This window comes from Eurosta solidaginis, chromosome X (genome assembly GCF_040869045.1).
Source record: "Eurosta solidaginis isolate ZX-2024a chromosome X, ASM4086904v1, whole genome shotgun sequence".
In the NCBI taxonomy this organism is placed as follows: domain Eukaryota; kingdom Metazoa; phylum Arthropoda; class Insecta; order Diptera; family Tephritidae; genus Eurosta; species Eurosta solidaginis.
The window spans coordinates 179,096,879-179,118,226 of NC_090324.1; the positions used below are offsets into that span (position 1 = coordinate 179,096,879).

A 21,348-nucleotide genomic window follows, 5' to 3' on the forward strand; every position below is an offset into this window, starting at 1 on the left:
AATTGTCTCGCATTTATCCATGCCGTGTAGGCCCCTTGTGCAACTGTGATTTTTGGAAAGGGAATTAAATAAATTAATTAAACACAGTCGAAAAATAAACACAAATACCCCACGAAAATGTATAGAAGACATTTATAAACATCTCGCCCAAAAAAAAAAGTAGCGACTACCTCTCAGTATACATCGAGTAAATGCCAAAAAAATAATGAGTGACGGCTCGTATTGTATTTATCCTCTTTGACCCAGGTGCAAAAGAATTCAGAACTGAAAAAGGTAAGCGAGTTGGTAATAGGTTGCGGGGTGAGGGAAGAAGCAAATTTCGTTTTAAAATCGTTGTTGTTATTTTCAACAAAAGTGTTTATATCAAAGTATGTGAGTCGGTAAGGTGAACAGCTGATCAATTCATTTACCTAAGTATGTGAGTTGGTAATTCATATAATTGACTGGTTAATATCCGCGGGTAAGCGAGTTGTTCAGAGGTATGAATTTCGTAGGACATCGCTGTGTTAAAATTCAGCGATGAATTCAGCAGTAGACCCTCACTTTGGCTATTACCAACTCATTTCCTATCTATTACATTTTGTTACTGGGAAGCAATATGGTTTACTCTGAGAGTGATGCTCATTTTTCCACTCTTTGTAATAACAATGTTAACAGCACGAAGAGTGAGAGAGTCGCGCGCATAGTGCATACATGGAAATCAAAATTCAACAGACTTTCATGCAATGCACTGCGTAGTCTAATCAAGTACACGCAAATCCCATTGAACAGATATTGTTTGTGAGTAGGGTCGAAAAAAATTCGTTCGAAATGTTTTCCAGTGTCGACATATTTATAATCGAGAAAATTCATTGTAAGACTTTTATTGCAAAAATTATTGTAGATCACTTAAAAGTGCTAGAAATACAGCTCCGTACATATTTTATATTAAATATGGATTTCCAAAAAATAGTTTGGATTCAAAACCCGTTTTGGATTGGCTTAAGTGAGATTGATCACCTGCCACTTATAGCTCAAGAGAAATTTGCTGAGCTTTCGAGTGACTCAAACTTAAAACTACAATTTCAAAAAAACCCTTGACTGAATTCTGGATCGGAACTAAAACTGAATTTCCCACAATCGCTGATAAAGCGTTAAATGTTTATGTGAAGTTACTTTCTCGGCTTTAGCACTTATTAAATCCCAATATCGGTCAGCGCTAAAAAATGTTGAAGAGGTCTTACGTACAGCAGTTTCAAACATTCCACCAAGAGTTGATTTGTTATGCAATAAAAACAGGCACATCCATCTCTTAATTTTTATACTAAGTTGAGCAGAGCTCACAGAGTATACTAACTTTGATTGGATAACGGTTGGTTGTACAGGTATAAAGGAATCGAGATAGATATAGACTTCCATATATCAAAATCATCAGTATCGAAAAAAAATTTGATTGAGCCATGTCCGTCCGTCCGTCCGTCTGCCCGTTAACACGATAACTTTAGTAAATTTTGAGGTATCTTGATGATACGTAGGTTCCTGGGGACTCATCTCAGATCACTATTTAAAATGAACGATATCGGACTATAACCACGCCCACTTTTTCGATATCGAAAATTTCGAAAAACTGAAAAAGTGCGACAATACATTACCAAAGACGGATAAAGTGATGAAACTTGGTAGGTGAGTTGAACTTATGATGCAGAATAGAAAATTAGTAAAATTTTGGACAATGGGCGTGGAACCGCCCACTTTTAAAAGGAGGTAATTTAAAAGTTTTTCAAGCTGTAATTTGGCAGTCGTTGAAAATTCATGATGAAATTTGGCAGGAACGCTACTCCTATTGCTTTATGTATGCTTAATAAAAATTATCTGAACTCACTTTGTATTGGTGTAAAAAATGGCCGAAATCCGACTATGACCACGCCCACTTTTTCGATATCGAAAGTTACGAAAAATAAAAAAAAATGCCATAATTCTATATCAAATACGAAAAAAGGGATGAAACATGGTAATTGGATTGGCTTATTGACGCAAAATATAACTTTATATCGATTATAACGATATCTCGAAAAGGCGTCCACCTATAGAGCTAAGGCCCACTCCCTTTTAAAATACTCATTAACACCTTTCATTTGATACCCATATCATACAAACAAATTCTAGAGTCACCCCTGGTCCACCTTTATGGCGATATCTCGAAAAGGCGTCCACCTATAGAACTAAGGCCCACGCCCTTTTAAATTACTCATTAACACCTTTCATTTGATGCCCTATCGTAAAACAAATTCTAGAGTCACCCCAGGTCCACCTTTATGGAGATATCTCAAAAAGGCGTCCACATATAGAACTAAGCCCACGACCTTTTAAAATACTCATTAACACGCTTCATTTGATACCCATATCGTACAAACATATTCTAGAGTCAGCCCTGGTCCACCTTTATGGCGATATCCCGAAATGGTGTCCACCCATATAACTATGGCCTACTCCCTCTTAAAATACTCTTTAATACCTTCCATTTGATACACATGTCATACAAACACATTCCAGGGTTACCCTAGGTTCATTTTCCTACATGGTGATTTTCCCTTATTTTGTCTCCATAGCTCCCAGCTGAGTATGTAATGTTCGGTTACACCCGAACTTAGTCTTCCTTACTTGTTTTATTTATATTTTAATTTAATACTTACCACGCAACTACTTGAATATATTCGCGCGAATTAAGACGGTCAGAATCCACTTTTATTTTTGAAACAATAATAAATACAATTTTATAATTTTTTGTGCAATATTTAATTTTAGATTTTTGTATGTTTCAAAGCGAATTCTAAAACTATATATTTTCATATGTATATGTATATTGATATCTAATAAATAAATCATCAAAAAATAGTGATTTATTTTTCTTTTATATTTGTATGGGGTCGCCAAGAAACTCGCAATCATAAATGGAATGACAAAAGTTTAAGAAGCGCTGCTGTAAATGATGAATGGGGAGAGGGGGCACGTCCATCACAGTATCGAGGCCTTCTTCATTGTCTCCTTCGCGCTGAGCTTTCACGGCTCAATTGTCCAGGATGAAAAAAAATTAAAGGCGCGATAACCTTCATATAGATTTTGGGCCGAGCTTCTTTTCCAATTCGCGTCGTGCTCCTTTTAATTCTTCCTTCAAATTGGCGGAAAGACCTGCATATTTTACGCCGACTCTGAACAGCGACGCAAGGCAAATCACCAAGACAGGTGCAAAATTACCGCCAAGGGGCGACCCCTCTAGAAAAAACGTGTTTCTAACTAAAAAAAAATTGTTTTTAAATTTTTTGATGTTGCTTTGCCCAGGAGTTGTGCCCAGGATCTTCGGTGTGATAAGCGGAGCACGCTGCCACCACGTCGGCCGCCGTAAGCTGCCCAGGTACGGAAGCGCTCGATCCATCAAAGAGCTAATTGTTGGAAGGCACTTACCACGAGTGATAGGTGCAACGTCATCAGCATCGTCATCGTCATCGAACCACCTCAGCAGTTTGTTAATAAACAGCGGTAACGGATAATACTCCGCACTGTGGCGTGCCCCTGTCCACCAATTTTGTTGTTTTAACTTGCCCCCACTAAGAATTAATATCCCTGCTATTAAGCACGCAGCCGATCCATCTGATTAGGGCTGAATGTCCTTCAATTAATTTTTATGGTCGCCTAATTAGAGATATTGATGAAAGTTCCGGCAATGTCTAAGAAGACACCTTAGGCATACTCCCTATATTCCAAGGCTATCTGTATGCTTATAAACGCCCTATGAAGTGCCATGTCTACCGACTTGCCTTTGATATACGCATTTTATTTTATTTTTATTTTGGCCTTGTTGGCCTATATATATATTAGGCCGAGTCGATTTGTGGGAAGACAAAAAAATCGCCCATTGCTCTGTGAAAATCATATTCTAGGGATCAAAATAAGAAACGTGAAACCATACCTCTAAAATGAATTCTGATGTCCCCCCCCCCCCCCCCCTTTGGGTCATAGGGGCAAATTTTGAAAAATCCCACTTTGAAATGCCTATGTTTTTTCTTTTTGGAGTTTATTTTTCTCTTTAGAAATTTATTTAGTCAGAACATATGTAAATGAAAAAGTGAATTTAACTTAGTAATAGAATAGAAATAAAAAAAAATTATTAGAAATTAGCGTTTTTACAACCCCCTTTTAAAATCAAGGCATCACTGTGATGCATTTGCATGTCTTAAACATATTGTGTGGGTTTTTTATTCAACCGTTTTAAAAAATGAAGGTATCACTGTGACACAATTGCAGATCGTAAAATTGCTTGTATTGTTTTTCTTAAGCCACCACAAGACACAGCAGGTAGAGTTGAAATTGCCCTAACCAAAAGTTCGACCCAAAGGGGGGGACATCAGAATTCGTTTTAGAGGTATGGTTCCTTCGGCAAAATTTCTTATTTTGATCCCTAGAATACGATTTTCACAGAGCAATGAGCGATTTTTAAATCAACCCGCCCTAATATATATATATCCATCAGCCTCTCAAAGGTTTTGAACAGAAGTGTTGTTAAGCTTATGATCTTTGTGGTCTTTGGGATACATATGACACCCCGCTCTTAGTAGGAAACTACGCAAGCAGTTCTTCAAAGCTTGGGATGCCTGAGTGAGTTTTACACACTCGTCGAATATTGTTTTATGTCATCCCACGATCGCTCTGCTCGAAATTTGTAGAAATCTACCTGTTTTGTTTTCCACATACTTTGCTATTTAAAAAATTCCATCCTTTTTGTAATTTTGTTGCGCTTAAAGCCACAGGAATAAAACACCATATATTTTTATGGTATTATATATTTAATGAATGTTTCGATATTTCGGTTTCAATCTGAAGCCATCCTCAGGAACAAATGAATGTAATTGATCGAGCACTTGAATGCCAATTGAGACCTCGTAATGCAAAAATTAAAAGCTGTTTCTGGACTGGCTCCATCCGATTTACATATATGATTTTGATATGTTGGAGACCAAACACATAAACGATACTCGAGAATAGTAAGTATCAGCGAGGTATAAAGGATCTTAGAGAAATAAGGGTCATCAAACTCTTCAGCCCGACGTTTGGTAAATCCTAGTACACCAGTTGCTTTGTTTATAGTAGTTGAGATATGTACATATATAAAAACGTTATTTCGGAGAAATCCAAGATCCAAGGGGCTGCCTTTTAGTGTAGAAGGTGTCAGGACCGGATTGACGCGTATAAATGTAATTTTCTTACATTTAGCTATCCAAAGTAGTAAATATGTAGTACACCAGCTTTGAAATTAGTCCAGATTGACCTGAAGCTGATCAAAACGGGACGAGTTTGAAGGCAGGTATGTATATCAACATCTGCGTAGACACAAGCTCTAGAATGTAAGATAACTTGAGGTAAGTCATTAATGAACAGGGTAAAAACTAACGAACTCAAATGGCTGCCCCAGGGCACGCCAGAAGTTACATCAATCGACTTTGAAATATTGTTTTCAAAAAAAACTCGTTGCATCCTACTTTCAAAATAACTTGCAATCCAAATTAAATAAGGCTTAGAAAAACCCAGTAGATCAAGTTTGTGAACTAAGAGCTCATGATTAGCCGAGTCAAAATCTTTACTAAAGTCAGTGTAAGTGACATCCGTTTGTTTGCAATATAAAAAACCATTCATAACAAAAGACATAAATTCAAGCAATTAAGGAACTACACATATATTGAAGCTTGCATGTAATTATCTGTTCAAAAGTTTTAGGAATAGCGGAGATCTAGCTGTTCCCATGAAGAAGTTACGCACATTTCCATTTAAAATTTGGAGAAGGAAAAAACGGGATCATTAAAAAGTTTTAAAAATTAGCAATATCGGCCGAAGCTATCACAAGGTATAAAGAAAAGTTTAGCTTGTTCAGGAAAACCTAAATTTCTATAACTTAAAAAAATCGAGTTTCGAAAAAATACGAATATAGTATTTTCTTTTATTTTGTACAAAAAAATTTTAGTAGTATGTAAAAGCCGGTTCCAGCTCAAGTGGTGCAAGGAAAAGTATATACACACCGGCACATATTTATATACAGCAAAACAATTTCGTTGCCTACTTTTAGGCGCGCACGTTCTTAAGCTTAGAGCTTTTTGCTTCTGTTCCGGCCGATGTATAAGAGAAAGCTTAGAGCTTTTAGCTTTAGCAGAGCTTTGCCGTTCAGGAGAGGATCGTTAAATGGGTGGCCCTACATTTTTAAAAGGCCGCAAATTTTTAAATGTCTCCTCATATTTCTAATGAGTCCTAGACTTCACCCGAGCCGTTTTAAGGAGTCCCATAAATTTCTAATCGGTCGACTGCTCCCCAATCCCCCACCCCCTCTTTTTTCTCGTTTACAAAACGTAGCAGTTGGACACCTGTAGTACCGCCCAATCCCAACCCCCAACCCCCATTTTTCTCGTCTACAAAAAGAAGTCGATGGGCACTTGTAGTACCGCCCCCTCCTTTTCTCGTTTGCAACGGGCCTGTCGGGCACCCGATCAGGGGCAGATCGTTAACTAAATGTTATCTTAATATTGAACACATGATTTCCGTTATTGAACATTTTATTTGTATTTTTATTAGGGTATAAGTTTGTATGTACATACCTACACATATGTTTGTTTGATTGTAAGTTTGTGTACACATGCTGATGCTGGTCCATATATATATGCATGTGAGAATTTCATAATTAACTAAAGGTTATCTTAATATTGAACTCATGATTTTCCATTTGGGCTCCTTAAAAATGAGAGCATATACATAAATTATATTTTTTAAATACGAATACTGAACATTTTGTGTACATGCCATCACATATGTTTGTACATGGGAATTTTATTAATCCACACTGATAAGAAACATCAACCGTACAACATTGAAACATATTTATATGTTTATATGTAAATAAGACTTCATGCTGTATTGTAAGTATAAAACATAGAAACCCGATCAGGGCAGATTGAACATTTTATTTGTCTTTTTATTAGGGTATAAGTTTGTATGTACATACTTACACATATGATTGTTTGATTGTAAGTTTGTGTACACATGCTGATGCTGATGCTATATACATATATAACTTCTGCATTGAGTTTAAGTGATTTACGAAGATGTTTATATATATATGTACGTGAGAATTTTATAATTAACTAAAGGTTATCTTAATATTGAACTTGTGATTTTTTTGTTTTGTATTCCAATAAAACATGTTCTCACATTGATTACAACCATTTTGGCTCGTTTTGTATTTTATTAGATTGGGTATGATGAAAGATGAATGTAATGGGAAGTTAATAAAAGAGTTTATAGGATTAAGAGCAAAAACGTATTCATTTAAAATTGATAACGATTAAGGGAATAAAAAAGTGTGTAACTTCTATATTGAGTTTAAGTGATTTTGGAAGATGTTTCTTCGAAAAAAATTGTAATTTGACTCAATATATATTTTTAGATCAAAATGTCATGAATTGTATACACAAGAAATAAATAAAGTAACGTTAAGTTTTTAGATGATAAGAGATTTGTAAAAAATAATGGAATTAATAACTACGCTTGGGAATGTTTGTACAAGAGAAAAAATCAAAACATGCTGATAAGAAACCTTATCTGATCAACATTGAAACATATATATATGTGCATGTGAGAATTTCATAAAACCGCAAATAAATATGAAGACTAAACATTTTGTTTATCTTCTTATTAGTTTGTAAGTTTGTGTACCTGCATTTAGGCGCATACGTTCTAGCTGATCTATAAGAAAAAGCTTCCAATTATTATACCTTTCATGAAAATGAAATGGTATATTAATTTCGTCACGAAACCGAAAATTGTAAGTCCTTAAAGGAAAATAGATAGACCCACCATTAAGTATACCGAAATAATCAGGTTGAAGAGCTGAGTTGTTTTAGCCATGTCCGTCTGTCCGTCTGTCCGTCTGTCTGTTTGTATGCAAACTAGTCCCTCAATTTTTGAGATATCTTGATAAAATTTGGTGAGCAGGTGTATTTGGGTGTCCGATTAGACATTTGTCGGAACCGACCGGATCGGACCACTATAGCATATATCCTCCATACAACCGATTTTTCAGAAAAAGAGGATTTTTGTAATATCTTACCCAATTTAACAGATTGAAGCTTCAAACTTCACCATATACTTTCGTATATTGAACATATTGTTGCCTGAAAAAATTTATGAGATCGGTCGTATATATAGTATATATCTCCCACAACCGATTGTTCAGATAAGGAACTTTTCGTAATTACTGCCCTATTTTAAGAGCTAGAGGCTTCAAATTTCAGCGAATGCTTACGTATATAGCATATATTGTTGTCTGAAAAAATCATAAAGATCGGTGGTATATATAGTATATATATGGTGGTATATATAGTATATATATATAGTATATATATATATATTTTCGCAAATTTTAGCCCCATTTTAACAGCTAGAAGCTTCAAATTTCACCGAATATTTACTTATATAGCATATATTGTTGTCTGAAAAAATCATAGAGATCGGTTGTATATATAGTATATATCTCATACAACCGATTGTTCAGATAAGAAACTTTTCGCAATTTCTACCCCATTTTAACAGCTATAAGCTTCAAATTTCACCGATTGCTTACGTATATAGCATATATTGTTGTCTGAAAAAATCATAGAGATCGGTTGTATATATAGTATATATCTCATACAACCGATTGTTCAGATAAGAAACTTTTCGCAATTTCTACCCCATTTTAACAGCTATAAGCTTCAAATTTCACTGATTGCTTACGTATATAGCATATATTGTTGTCTGAAAAAATCATAGAGATCGGTTCTATATATAGTATATATCTCATACAACCGATTGTTCAGATAAGAAACTTTTCGCAATTTCTACCCCATTTCAACAGCTAGAAGCTTCAAATTTCACCAACTGCTTACGTGTATAGCATATATTGATGTCTGAAAAAATCATTGAGATCGGTGATATACATAGTATATATCTCATACAACCGATTGTTCAGATAAGAAACTTTGCGCAATTTCTGCCCCGTTTTAACAGTTAGAAGCTTCAAATTTCACAAAATGCTTTCGTATATAGCATATATTGTTGTCTGAAAAAATCATAGAGATCGGTGGTATATATATTATATACTTCATATAAACTGTCATATTGACCCCTTTTTTACGGCTAGAAGCTTCAAGATTCATCAAATTTCATCAAAAAGTTACGTTTACGTCATATATTTTTGAAATACGTGATTCGTAGCCATAGTTTTTACATGCAGACCACAAAAAACGTGAAGCTTTGCATCCTCACACAGATTACCTACCTATTTTTTATTTTATATTTATCTTAAAAATCGTTTAGATATGTTCAAATTTCACCAAATGCTTACGTGTATAGCATATATTGTTGTCTGAGAAAATCATAGATACCGGTGGTATATATAGTATATATCCCATACAACCGATTGTTCAGATAAGAAACTTTGCGCAATTTCTTCCCCATTTTAACAGTTATAAGCTTCAAATTTCACCGATTGCTTACGTATATAGTATGTATTGTTGTGTCAAAAAATCATAGAGATCGGTGATATATATAATATATATATGATGGTATATATAGTATATATATATAGTATATATATATTTTTTTTACGATTTCGGCCCCATTTTAACAGCTAGAAGCTTCAAATTTCACCAACTGCTTACGTGTACAGCATATATTGATGTTTAAAAAATCATTGAGATCGGTGGTACACATAATATATATCTCATACAACCGATTGTTCAGATAAGAAACTTTGCGCAATTTCTGCCCCGTTTTAACAGTTAGAAGCTTCAAATTTCACAAAATGCTTACGTATATAGCATATATTGTTGTCTGAAAAAATCATAGAGATCGGTCGTATATATATTATATACTTCATATAAACTGTCATTTTGACCCCTTTTTTACGGCTAGAATCTTCAAAATTCATCAAATTTCATCAAATAGTTACGTTTTCGTCATATATTTTTGAAATACGTGATTCGTAGTCATAGTTTTTACACGCAGACCACAAAAAACCTGAAACTTTGCATCTTCACACAAAGTACCTACCCGTTTTTTATTTTATATTTATCTTAAAAATCGTTAAGGTATGTAGATCTGTTCACTATATATTTCTTATCTTATACATCCGATTATTCGGAGATTACGAACGGGATAAGATTATTGTTCAGCCCCATTCATGAAAGGTATGAAGTCTTCGGCACAGCCGAAGACAGTCCCGTTCTTACTTGTTTGTTTTGTGTTCTGACTGCAAGAATAAAAGAGCTTAGAAGTTCATCAGTGCAGGTGAGTATCGAGCTCAGATTTTAAATGGGGGGACTCCAAATTTTTAAAGGGTCCACATTTCTAAAGTATATAAGTGTGGGCGAAATATAAAAATTCTATTTTATACCCAACTATGCTTCACCTGTCTGTGCTTAACGTATAAAGAGCCTACCATTACAAAGATATTTCCATATTAATTTTCATAATGTTTGCGACAGTAGATGTTCAAGGCTTTAAATCATACGATAATAGATTTATTGTAAAGGAAATAGCTGTAGTTCTCAACAGTGAAGAATTCCATTGTTTCCACATAAAAGCTCCATTTTAATTTACGGATCTGAGTAAGGAAAATCAACGACAAGCTAATTGGTTAATGTTACACCACCATAATTTGTTATGGTCCTATCGAATCTATAGTTTTAAATCTGTAAAAAACTATTTGATGTCAACATTGAAGAACATAAAAGTTTATGTTAAGGGGCGACAAAAAAGTGTATGGATAGCAGAGTTCCTCCAAAAGCCGGTGTTTAATATTGAAGAGGAAAGTACAGGATGTGATGGAATGATTCTCTCTAGATTATACAGTTTACATCCAGATGTTGTGCGTTGTCAATGTCATTATCATACTGATAGTAATGTGAAAATCAACCAACGACAAATTCGTTGTGCTTTAAAATCAGCATATATTTTGTTCAAATACATATCGGGTGTTCGAGAGAATAGTTCTTCGAAAGATTTATGGACCTCTACGCGTTGGCGAGTACCGAAGAAGATTTAATGATGAGCTGTACGAGCTATACGCAGACATCAACATAGTCCAGCGGATTAAAACGCAGCGGCTGCGCTGGCTAGGCCATGTTATGCGAATGAAAGATGATGCTCCGGCCAAGAAAGTGTTTCTATCGGAACCCGCCTATGGAAGCAGAGGTAGAGGGCGGCCCCCACTCCGTTGGAAGGACCAGGTGGAAAACGATTTAAACTCCCTTGGTGTGACCAATTGGCGCCGGTTGGCGGAGCGAAGGAGCGACTGGCGCCAATTAAGTAAGTAAGTACATATAGGGTAGTAATTTTAATTTATAATGAAATAAAATAGAAGTAGAAATCTTAACCTTTGGTGTTTTTATTTTATAAGGGTGAGAATTAGAAGAAGAAGAAGAAAAGTAAGTATATAAATACATTGTTTTCTAAAATCAACCTCATTTTAAATTGACGTAAACAAAGGGATATATCACAATGAATTTTAAATTTTATATCTCATTATTACTATTATTATTTGTTTTCAAAACTACTTACGGAGCACCATTTTAGGAAAACCTAGATAGTAATGCGCTTGCGATAAACCAAACCTCGAAAAGTATTCAATTTAATTTAACATTATCCAATATTAATGATATTTTATCAATCAATATTCCATTATTATTACTAAAACAAAGTGAGCCTCTTTTAACGAATGACGAAGAAGAAATTGAAGTGTTGTCAACGATTCTATTATTTTCACCAACCACAACAATCGCACCATCGTCTAAAGTTGATTTTTCAATGGAAGGGAAGCCAATGAGAACTTTTACTACAGGTTTCGTAGAGAGCTCATTGAAAAGGAATCTGATATTGGAGGAATCATTAAGGCAAAACAAGCATTTTACCGACATTTTAAATTGGAATATGATAATTTTGATCTACCAATTCGTTGTACTTATGATAGTAGATACATGGAAAAAATGTTGAGCATCAAGTGCTTTGAATATCGTGAAATTGAAACTGAACGAATTCTTAGTAATGGTGATATTGAAAAGATTCTAGCCCAGGATACTTCATTCAAAAGACCACATATAGAAATAATTGATGTGAAAAACTATAGACAAACATATAATATGATCATTGTATAATGTGACTCGCACATGTATAGATAAAAATAAAAAAACGATATGAAATTAGCTAATTTAATAAAAATTTTACTTATTTGCCTGTTTCACTGAAGTTATGGAACAAGTTATCCCTATAATAAATTTAAGAATCAAGAACAAAATATAAACAGCTTTAAAAATTTTGAAAATAGTAAACAGAATAGTTTTGAAAACAATAATCCAAATACTTAACTACGTTTAAAAATAAATGTAACAATTCAATTGTTAGATCAGAGTTTTCCTGAGCTCAACCCATCATTATTAAAAACAACAGCAACAAGAACAACAACGCAGAGTCCTGGGGGATCTTTTAGACCAACTATCCGCGATCAAAGGAGTGAGTCACATGGTGTCAAAAAAGTGAGTACACAATTCTAGAGGCATTGAAAATTTTAAAGAATTACTAGTTGAAAAGGAAAAGAGAATAGGAGGCATTCTTGAAAGCCCAAAGGTTTTTTATAGACATTTCAATATAGTTTACGATAATTGTGCAATACGAATTAAATGCTCTTATTACAGCAATTATATACAGCGTACCTTTGAAATTCCGGAAGACAATACGGAGACATTACATAAGCGAGAAGCATTATATGAGCACACTTCGTACGATATAAATCCAGCAAAAATTCATGTTGATCGTTATTATCGAACATTGCATATGAAGGTTCAGTAATCACAAACATGTCATCGTCGTCGTCAGCAGCAGTAGACATATTTAATTTTCTGAAACAATTTAAACATATTTTACCTGAAGAGCAGAGGAAAAGACTTTTCGAAATTCATTCAAAAATTGAGTATAGAGATAAATTAAGTAAAATAAAAAATCATTTCGATGAACACTGTGAAAACTGTTTTTGGTCGAATTCTAATAGCACAGATGGCCCAGACACTTGCAATTGCTCACACCTAGAGCGTTTGGATGAGGAAGCCTACAAAATTATAAACACTTGCACAAAAATTTATAATCAACTTCGTTGTTAATTCTACCTGTAAATACTTACTTTTTCAAATAAAACTTTTAAATAAATAAGTAAAAACAATTTTTATTTTAAATTTTAAGATTTGTATTTTTTAGTAATTTAAAGAGGGTGTTATGACACCCTTCATAAATCGAATTTCGCCCACCCCTATGGACAATAAAGCGCCCATATCTTTTTCGCAAAGTGATACTGAGACTGGAAAATTTCCCACCTCAGTGACACTTAAATCAATGTTTGTTACAATCATTGATAAATTAGAAAAATTAACAAAATCCGGCTGCAATTTAAAAACTCCAGCATTCCCTCAACGATTTCGTCAAGCAACTCTTGACGCTGCTGGTCGTTCTCCAAAATTCGGCGCCATCGTGCAAAATCATTAAAAGGGAGATTATCCCTCCTAATGTATGCGCTGTAGATTACTATTTTTGATCATATTATGGGTTTGCTGTTTGAATTTTGAATAATTTAAAGTGGATCTGAGCTGAGCTTTTATAGTATATTCTTCTACAATGAAGTACCTTTTTTGTGCGATAAGAAATTTTTAATCTACTTTTAACATGACATCTCATTATAGTAAGCAATGCCTAATCTACTTGCAACATGTCATCGAATATATTCATACATTTTATTATGGATAAGCATACAATAATCAGTGGAGTTATCAACTGCTCAAATTGTGAAACAAATTTTTTGTGTGCGTGCGATAAGAAAAAATGTGTCTAGCAATGCGTAATCTACTTGCAACATGCCATCTCATTAAGCAATGCGTAATCTACTTGTGTGCGTCTGCGTTTCAGAAAAGGAAGATAAGGGAAGTACATTTGACAAAGTGTTTGCGGGACCAGTTTTCGTTATGAACATGAAACGTCCGAGGCAGTCTTAATTAGTAGAATGTCTGTATCCTCTAACAAGTTGATTCTATCCAATTCTCTCAATTTCATTCTTTTAAGTTTTTCATTTAATACTTTCCTGATCTTAACAAGATTTGCTAATACAGTCATATGATTATTTGATATGATTTTTAATGAGTGGCCGAAGAAAAACATCTGTTACCTATCAGTTGTGTATCAGATAAGAATCTGGTAAATCTGTTACCTACTAGTTGTGTATCTGATAAGATTCTGGTAAATCTGTTACTTATCAGTTGTGTATCTGATAAGAATCTGATAAATCTGTTACCTATTAGTTGTGTGTATCTGATAAGGATCTTGTGTGGTATACTTCTTTTATAGATCTTTTATAGCTATATAAAATTATCGAACCCCTTTCGATATCGACCTCTATTTGTATGATCTGAAGCCGCCAATACATTACAATTATGAGCAGAAAGAAAAATACAACACAGTAATTTTTATGTAATACAATAATAATTGTTTATTAATGTTTTTCTTAAATGTATTACAGTAAAGTACTATTCGCTTATCATCCATATTGCTTAGAGCTACTTTATAAATATTTTGTGTACAAACCGTATGTAATTTAGATCTAAATGTATACATTGATGCATTATACAATTTCTTTTCCAACAGACATTTTCTAAAATCACTTAAACTCAATGTAGAAGTTACACACTTTTTTATTCCCTTAATTTGTTTAGTTTCATTTATATCGTTATCAATTTTAAATGAATACATTTTTGCTCTTAAACCTATAAACTCTTTTATTAACTTCTCATTACATTCATCCTTCATCATACCTAGAATCTTCTTATTCAACTGAGGAAAATTAAAAATATTTTCCCATTACAAATAAAAGATATTGAAATATCATCACGAATATCATTATAAAAGTCATCAGTTTGAAAATCATATATGAATGAATCAGTATCCATATAATTCAAAGCAATATTATTTTTATTTTTTTTGTTGTTGTTTCTGCGGTCAGTTTTAATTAAATATTAGTAAGGATCGTAGGCTAGTGAGACCTAATTATGTTTTGTGCAAATAAACGCTTTATTTTACCTTCTTTCCCAACTTTTCGCTGAATATTCCAGCATCATCAGGGGCTACACTATTTATTTTTCATAAAAGATAACAAACATTATTGTATATGTATAAAAATTCATGACATTTAACATGTAGAACAACCAATTTGACTTACAATAACAATAAACAGTATGAACGCTTAAAGATTAATCATCCGTACCACATTGCGTGGTAGTTTTGTCATTACTAAAATTATTACTTAAACATAACATGTATGCATCGCCTATGCAGTCGTAGTCTTCTTTTTTGTTGATCGTCTTTTCTCTATTTCTCAATCAGACCAATTCTAAATATTCTCGCGGAACTTTGTTCTCGCGGATTTTTTTATTCCCGCGGAAAAATTCCTCCAATTCTGTTCTCCTAGGGAGAACAATAATTGGGGAATAGGAATTTCGAATTTTCGAAGTCAGCTGTTTTGTCAATTGAAATTTCGTTGCACATTTCTTATTTTGTTTAAAAAATTGAAAAGTTTAATTATTGTTGCAAATTTGTTGGAAATTAAGAAATAAAATATAAACATTGCACGGTATTTATTGCATTTCATGTGGTATTCACTGAAATGAGTAATGAATTGGTGCCACAGCAACATCAACAGCGGAACATAAGAAGAAGACGGCCGCATAACACAAATCTGCCGGAGTTGCCTGCTTTCATTCAGCAAAGCAATTTTCTGGCGGCCAAGTTGAGTTGAATTCGTCCTTCATCATATGCCAAAATCTATTTAAGCCTTATTAAAAAATCCTTGAGCAATTTCTGGATGGCTGCATCAAATTTGTATACCAAGAGCTCTACCGTTGCTTTTGATATACTTTTCAACTTAAACTAAAGAATATTGTGGTTGTAGTTGTTGTTGTATTAGAAGTGAGAATATTGTGGTAGAATATAAATACATCTTTTAGCACAAATTTGTACAAATAAGTGTTTTTTCTTAAAATAACCAATTTCCTTTAACTATTTTGATGCATTCCCTTTAATTTAACAAGTGAAAAAACTCCTTTGAAATGGCAGAGAAATCTCCCTCTCCCTCACATTCATAATACCTACTTTTCTCCCATAACCGGTTTCCGCTTTTTCGAACATTGTTCAGAATAGGAGGAAAGGGAGAAGTGAAAAAACTCACAAGGAATTTTTATTTAGAATACGAGGAATGGGAGAAGGGAGAAAACTCGCACGGAATTTTCGTTTAGAATTGGGCTGAATATGTGCAAGCTTTCCAATCTGTATTTGGTCAATTCTCTTTTTTCCTTATCAATAGTTTTGGTGTTGTTAAAATCAGCTTTATGGCCACTGCTTATTATGTGTTGGGAGAGCGCAGTGCTTGGCTTTTGTTTTTTCACGTCTGCTTTGTAGTTCCGATATAAATCTTATCACAGTTTTCGTTCTCTTTTCCATTGCATTCTATTTTGTATATCACATTGTTTTTTTGTAGCTTGTCTATTGGATCTTTTGTTCTTGTGTAAATTTTGCATAATGTGTTGTTGGATTTGTAGGCTAAGGTGATGTTTTGTTCTTTTAGTATGTTGTGGTCTATTGTACTAAGCTGTGGGATATATGTGACGCTGTAATATTTATTTACTTCTATTGTTGCATTTTGTGGTTTATTGCGGGAGTTGCTATTTTTCATGATTTCCTGGTTTATTAGTTCATGTATCAAGTGGTCGGGGTAATTATTATTATTCAAGATTGTGTGTATTTTTTCTATATTAGTTTCATGGAATGTTTCGTGGCTAATCGTCATTATTTTTCGTATCAGATTCTTCGCTGTATTGATTTTATACTTTCTTGGTTGGGAGGACAAAAAATTAATCAGGCGACCAGAGGATGTTGGCTTCGAGTACCAATTTAAAATAATACTGTTGTTGGCTTTGTGTATGCGAACATCTAGAAAAGGGATGCTCTCATTTTCTTCCATTTCTATTGTGATTTGTATTTTTGTGGTGGTATTTGTTTAGTGTCTCGAGGATTATATTCACGTCTTTGCGTTTCACTATTGCAAAAATGTCGTCTACATATTTGGTGATAAATTTAATGTCAATACTATGTTGTTGTTTTAGCTCCGAGATGGTGTTGTCAATTAGGTCGTCCATGACAATATCGGTTATTGTTGGTGAGAGCGGATTTCCCATGGGCATTCCAAAAGTTTGAGTGTATAGTTTGTTATTGCATATGAAATAATTGTTTTCTCTGAGGCAGAAGTCAAGTATTTGTTGGAATTTTGCTTTTGTGATATTAGTTGTGTGTTGAATTTTGTCCCATTTTCTCATTATTATTCTAATTGCTAACATTATAAGTATATTTGTAAACAACGACACGACATCAAACGAAATTAGTATATCTTCTTCACAAACATTAATATTGCTTAATCTATCTTTCAAAATGTATGCATTTTCCACATTATAATTATCAGATATAAGTTGCTTAAGAGTTTTTCCGATAAATTTTGATAGGTTGTAACAGGGCACCATAACTGGGGAGGAAATGGGTCGTAAGGGCATATGCGGCTTATGAATTTTCGGCAGTCCATATAATCTTGGTGCCGCGGCGGCTCTACAAGTTAGTTGCTGTTTCTCTCTTTTGCTGATTTGTTTTGTTTTGTAAAGCTCTTCGACTATTTTGTTGTTTTTTCGCTGTAGTGTGTTGATTGGGTCTGTTCTTGTGATTTTGTATGTTTTTTTGTCTTCCAATAATGTGTTAATTTTTTCTTTGTATTGCGATTCGTACATTGCTACGGTCTTTTTACCCTTGTCCGCGTCTGTTATTATAATATTGGTATGGGATTTCAGAAATGATTTGGTTTGATTAAATAGCAGCATAAGAATTTTTCAGCAGATTTGTGTCTGATATTTCGTTTGAAAAGTAGTATGTTGTTGCTTAATTTGTTCCTTGCTCTATCCTTATCTTTATCGTCTTTTATACCCATTTGTTCCATTTCTGCTACAATCCGTATTGGTGAAAAACTCTTACTTGTTCTTGGTAGGGTAAACTTTTTCCCCATTGAAAGTAACCACCTCACTTCTGTTGGAAAAATAATGTTGGTTTTTTTCACGAACCAGTTGTTGTTTTTACCTATTCCCAGTTTTCTCATTTTTTCATCTTTCATTTTCTCTAATTTGGAATTTTGTGTAAGTGCGGCTTCTTGCGCGGTTTTTTGGCTTTCGATTTGTTGTTTTTCCACGAACGCGTCGAACTCTAAGGGGCTTAAATTTGCTTTTAGTTGCTGTTGTGTATGGTATAATTGATCTTTTGTTTTTTTGATGTTTATATTTGTTTGTGTTATATCGATATTCAGTATTTTAGTTAAAAATAAAAGTTTCGAATTTTCCATTTGTTTTCTGATTTTTCCTGATTTTGTATTAATTGTTACCTTATTTATGGAGTTTTTGCGGAAGTTGGGTATTAGTCCATATTGCTTGCATCGCAGTAGAAATTTAAGTTGTTCTGTCTGTTTTGCCAATTTGTGTTTTTGATTGCTGTAGTTTTTAAGCCTCATACATGTAACTTCTCCGTGTTTAAGCTTCATATGTTTGTAGAAGTCTTTCATCTTGAACCAGTGTTGTTGTTTTGGTTGGTGAAAAATAAATGATGTACTTATATTGGCAGGCCTTCCGAGATTAAATTTTGTTGTTTTTGCGGTCAGTTTTAATTAAATATTAATAAGGATCGTAGGCTAGTTAGACCTAATTATGTTTGGTGGAAATAAACGCTTTATTTCACCTTCCTGCCCAACGTTTCGCTGAATATTCCAGCATCATCAGGGGCTACACTATATTGACAAGGGTCTAGTCGGTAAATTCCTTTACATAATTTTCTAAAATTTTCAAAAATGTCACTGAGGAGTAGCACATCTACTTTTAGATATAATAATAAATAATCTAATAAATTGGAACAATTAAATGTTGTCCAAACATTTTGCGCATGCTGATAATCATCGATACTATACGATTCATTTGATAATTTATTAAAGAAATGTGAACGATCAGGTAATTGGGTTTCGTTGAGACGTTCTTCTGAATCTAAGTAGTCATATTGAAAAATAAAAATAAATTACGTTTCATTAAATCAAAGTGATGATCGTTGGGGAAATAGGCCTTTGTTATTTCTAAATCATTATTAATTAAATTCTTAGCTAAACTGTCTAAGCTAGAAGGCATGAATCGAAATGAATCTAAAAACCTAAGTTCAATGGTATCTTTATTACTAATATATATTCTCTTTGATATTGAAATATACAACTCTTTGTTTAAGGGAATAATATTTATATCCCCCTCTACAGATGACAACTCTTTAATAAATAAATGACAATCATATTTAGATAAATTATGAAAAAGTATTGGAATAAAATTTGCTATCTGATATCCTAAATTACATTTATTATGTGCTGGGCCTCTATATTCACCAGTTAAATGGCAATGGTCTGCTACCCTATCATTTAATAAAAGTTCCATTCCACAAATATGGCAAAATATATCCTCGTTTTGACGCCTAAGTGGGTTGGCAGTTAATGGATGCATTCTAACTATTTTACTCAAATATAGGTGATAAATATTGTCACGGATATTAGCATCACTAAGCTATACCATCACTAAGGCCATGCTAAGCAGTATTTGCGTCAATAATCAAATCATGTATACACATATATAAGGCAGCCGAGAGAGACTGTAAACTACAAACATGCACATCAATAATTCAATCATTATGTATCTACATAAACGAATAAATAATTGCGTCTACACATATGTACGTATACGAGCAGTGGAGCGGCAATGTACAAACACATGCATATATCTTATCTGAGTTGTCACAAGAGAGGGCAATAATTTGTACATGTAGTTGTGGCGGGCGATTTTGTAGCCGAAACTAACTAGTAAGTTGTGGAATGGAAAAGCCTAGAAGTATGCAATTAGAAATCCAAAAGTATAAAAGGCGCGACAGTAAAGGCGAAGAGTTTGAGTTTGATTTGAGCTGTCAAGAAGTTTTGATTAAGACGATATCTAGCGAGCAATAGAAGTATTATTTTGAAAGTCAATCAGTTTGGTTATTGAGCAAGCTATTCGTTGCACAGTTTGAGTGTTATTGTGAAATACTTGAATAAAGGCCATTTTGCATTATTACATATTGGAGTTATTTATTCAACAGTTTAGTGATTCGAACTTAGTAGAAGGGCAAATAAGAGGATTTGCAGCAAATTCGTTACAATTGGTGTCAGAAGAGGAATTGTTGAATAAATTCCAGAGGACAACAAGGACATGGCAAAGTTCAGTGAATTAAAGATCCAGCAACTAAAGAAGGAGTTGGAGAGCCGTGCATTGAATACAAGCGGCGTTAAACACGAACTTCAGGCACAGCTAAGAGAGGCAATGGAAGCAGAAGGAATTGACGTGGAAGAGTATGCCTTTCATCTTGATGGCGATGAGACAACAAAATTGGAGGAGAAAAATGAAACACCGCAGACAATGGCGAGAACAGACTTGAACATGATATTGGCTGCAATATCTGCACAAACATCGACAGTAGCATCAATGTCGTCGCAATTGGCATCCCAGCTGGAAGCGCAAGAGGCACGTATAACAGAACTGACATCACAAATATCCACCAACATGTCATCACAACTGGAAGAACAGAAAACGTATATGTCATCACAGATGGAATCGCAGGAGACACGCATAACATCGAAGATTGAAGCACAAGAAACGCGTATGTCAGAAATGTCGACACAGATTACATCAAAGATGGAGACACAACTGAAGGAACAAGAGGCACGCATAACAGTACAACTCAAAGCGCAAGAGGCGCGTATATCATCAAAACTCGAAGAGCGTATGGACGAGAAAATAACGCATTTTGAGGAAAAAATCGAAGCCGAGGTGAATGCTTTGCGAGGTCGTATACAAGAGTTGCAATTAAACCGCCCAGCTGTTTCAGCAAGCAATCCAAAGGTAAAAACACCATCCTTTGACGGTTCTGTTCCTTTCCAGGTCTTTAAGCTACAGTTTGAGAAGACCGCAGCAGTGAACTACTGGAAGGCTGAAGATAAAGTCGCAGCTCTATTCTTGGCATTGAAAGGGCCAGCAGCCGAAATCCTACAGACGATTCCCGAAGGAGAGCGGAACAACTATGAAGCATTAATGGCCGCTGTTGAGAGACGTTATGGAAGCG

At 34.2% G+C, this 21,348-nt stretch overlaps 1 protein-coding gene across 3 annotated transcripts in view; it reads right to left on the reverse strand.

The window, feature by feature from the left end:
• Positions 1-21,348, reverse strand: part of LOC137235445 (uncharacterized) — a 900,888-nt gene that overhangs the window by 244,588 nt on the left and 634,952 nt on the right. The window contains exon 5 of one of the 3 annotated variants that reach the window (XM_067758438.1): positions 12,765-12,950. The exons of the other annotated variants lie outside the window; for them this stretch is intronic. Coding sequence (XP_067614539.1) covers positions 12,765-12,950 — 186 coding nt within the window. The remainder of the gene's footprint in view (positions 1-12,764; positions 12,951-21,348) is intronic. 3 annotated transcript variants of the gene reach the window in all.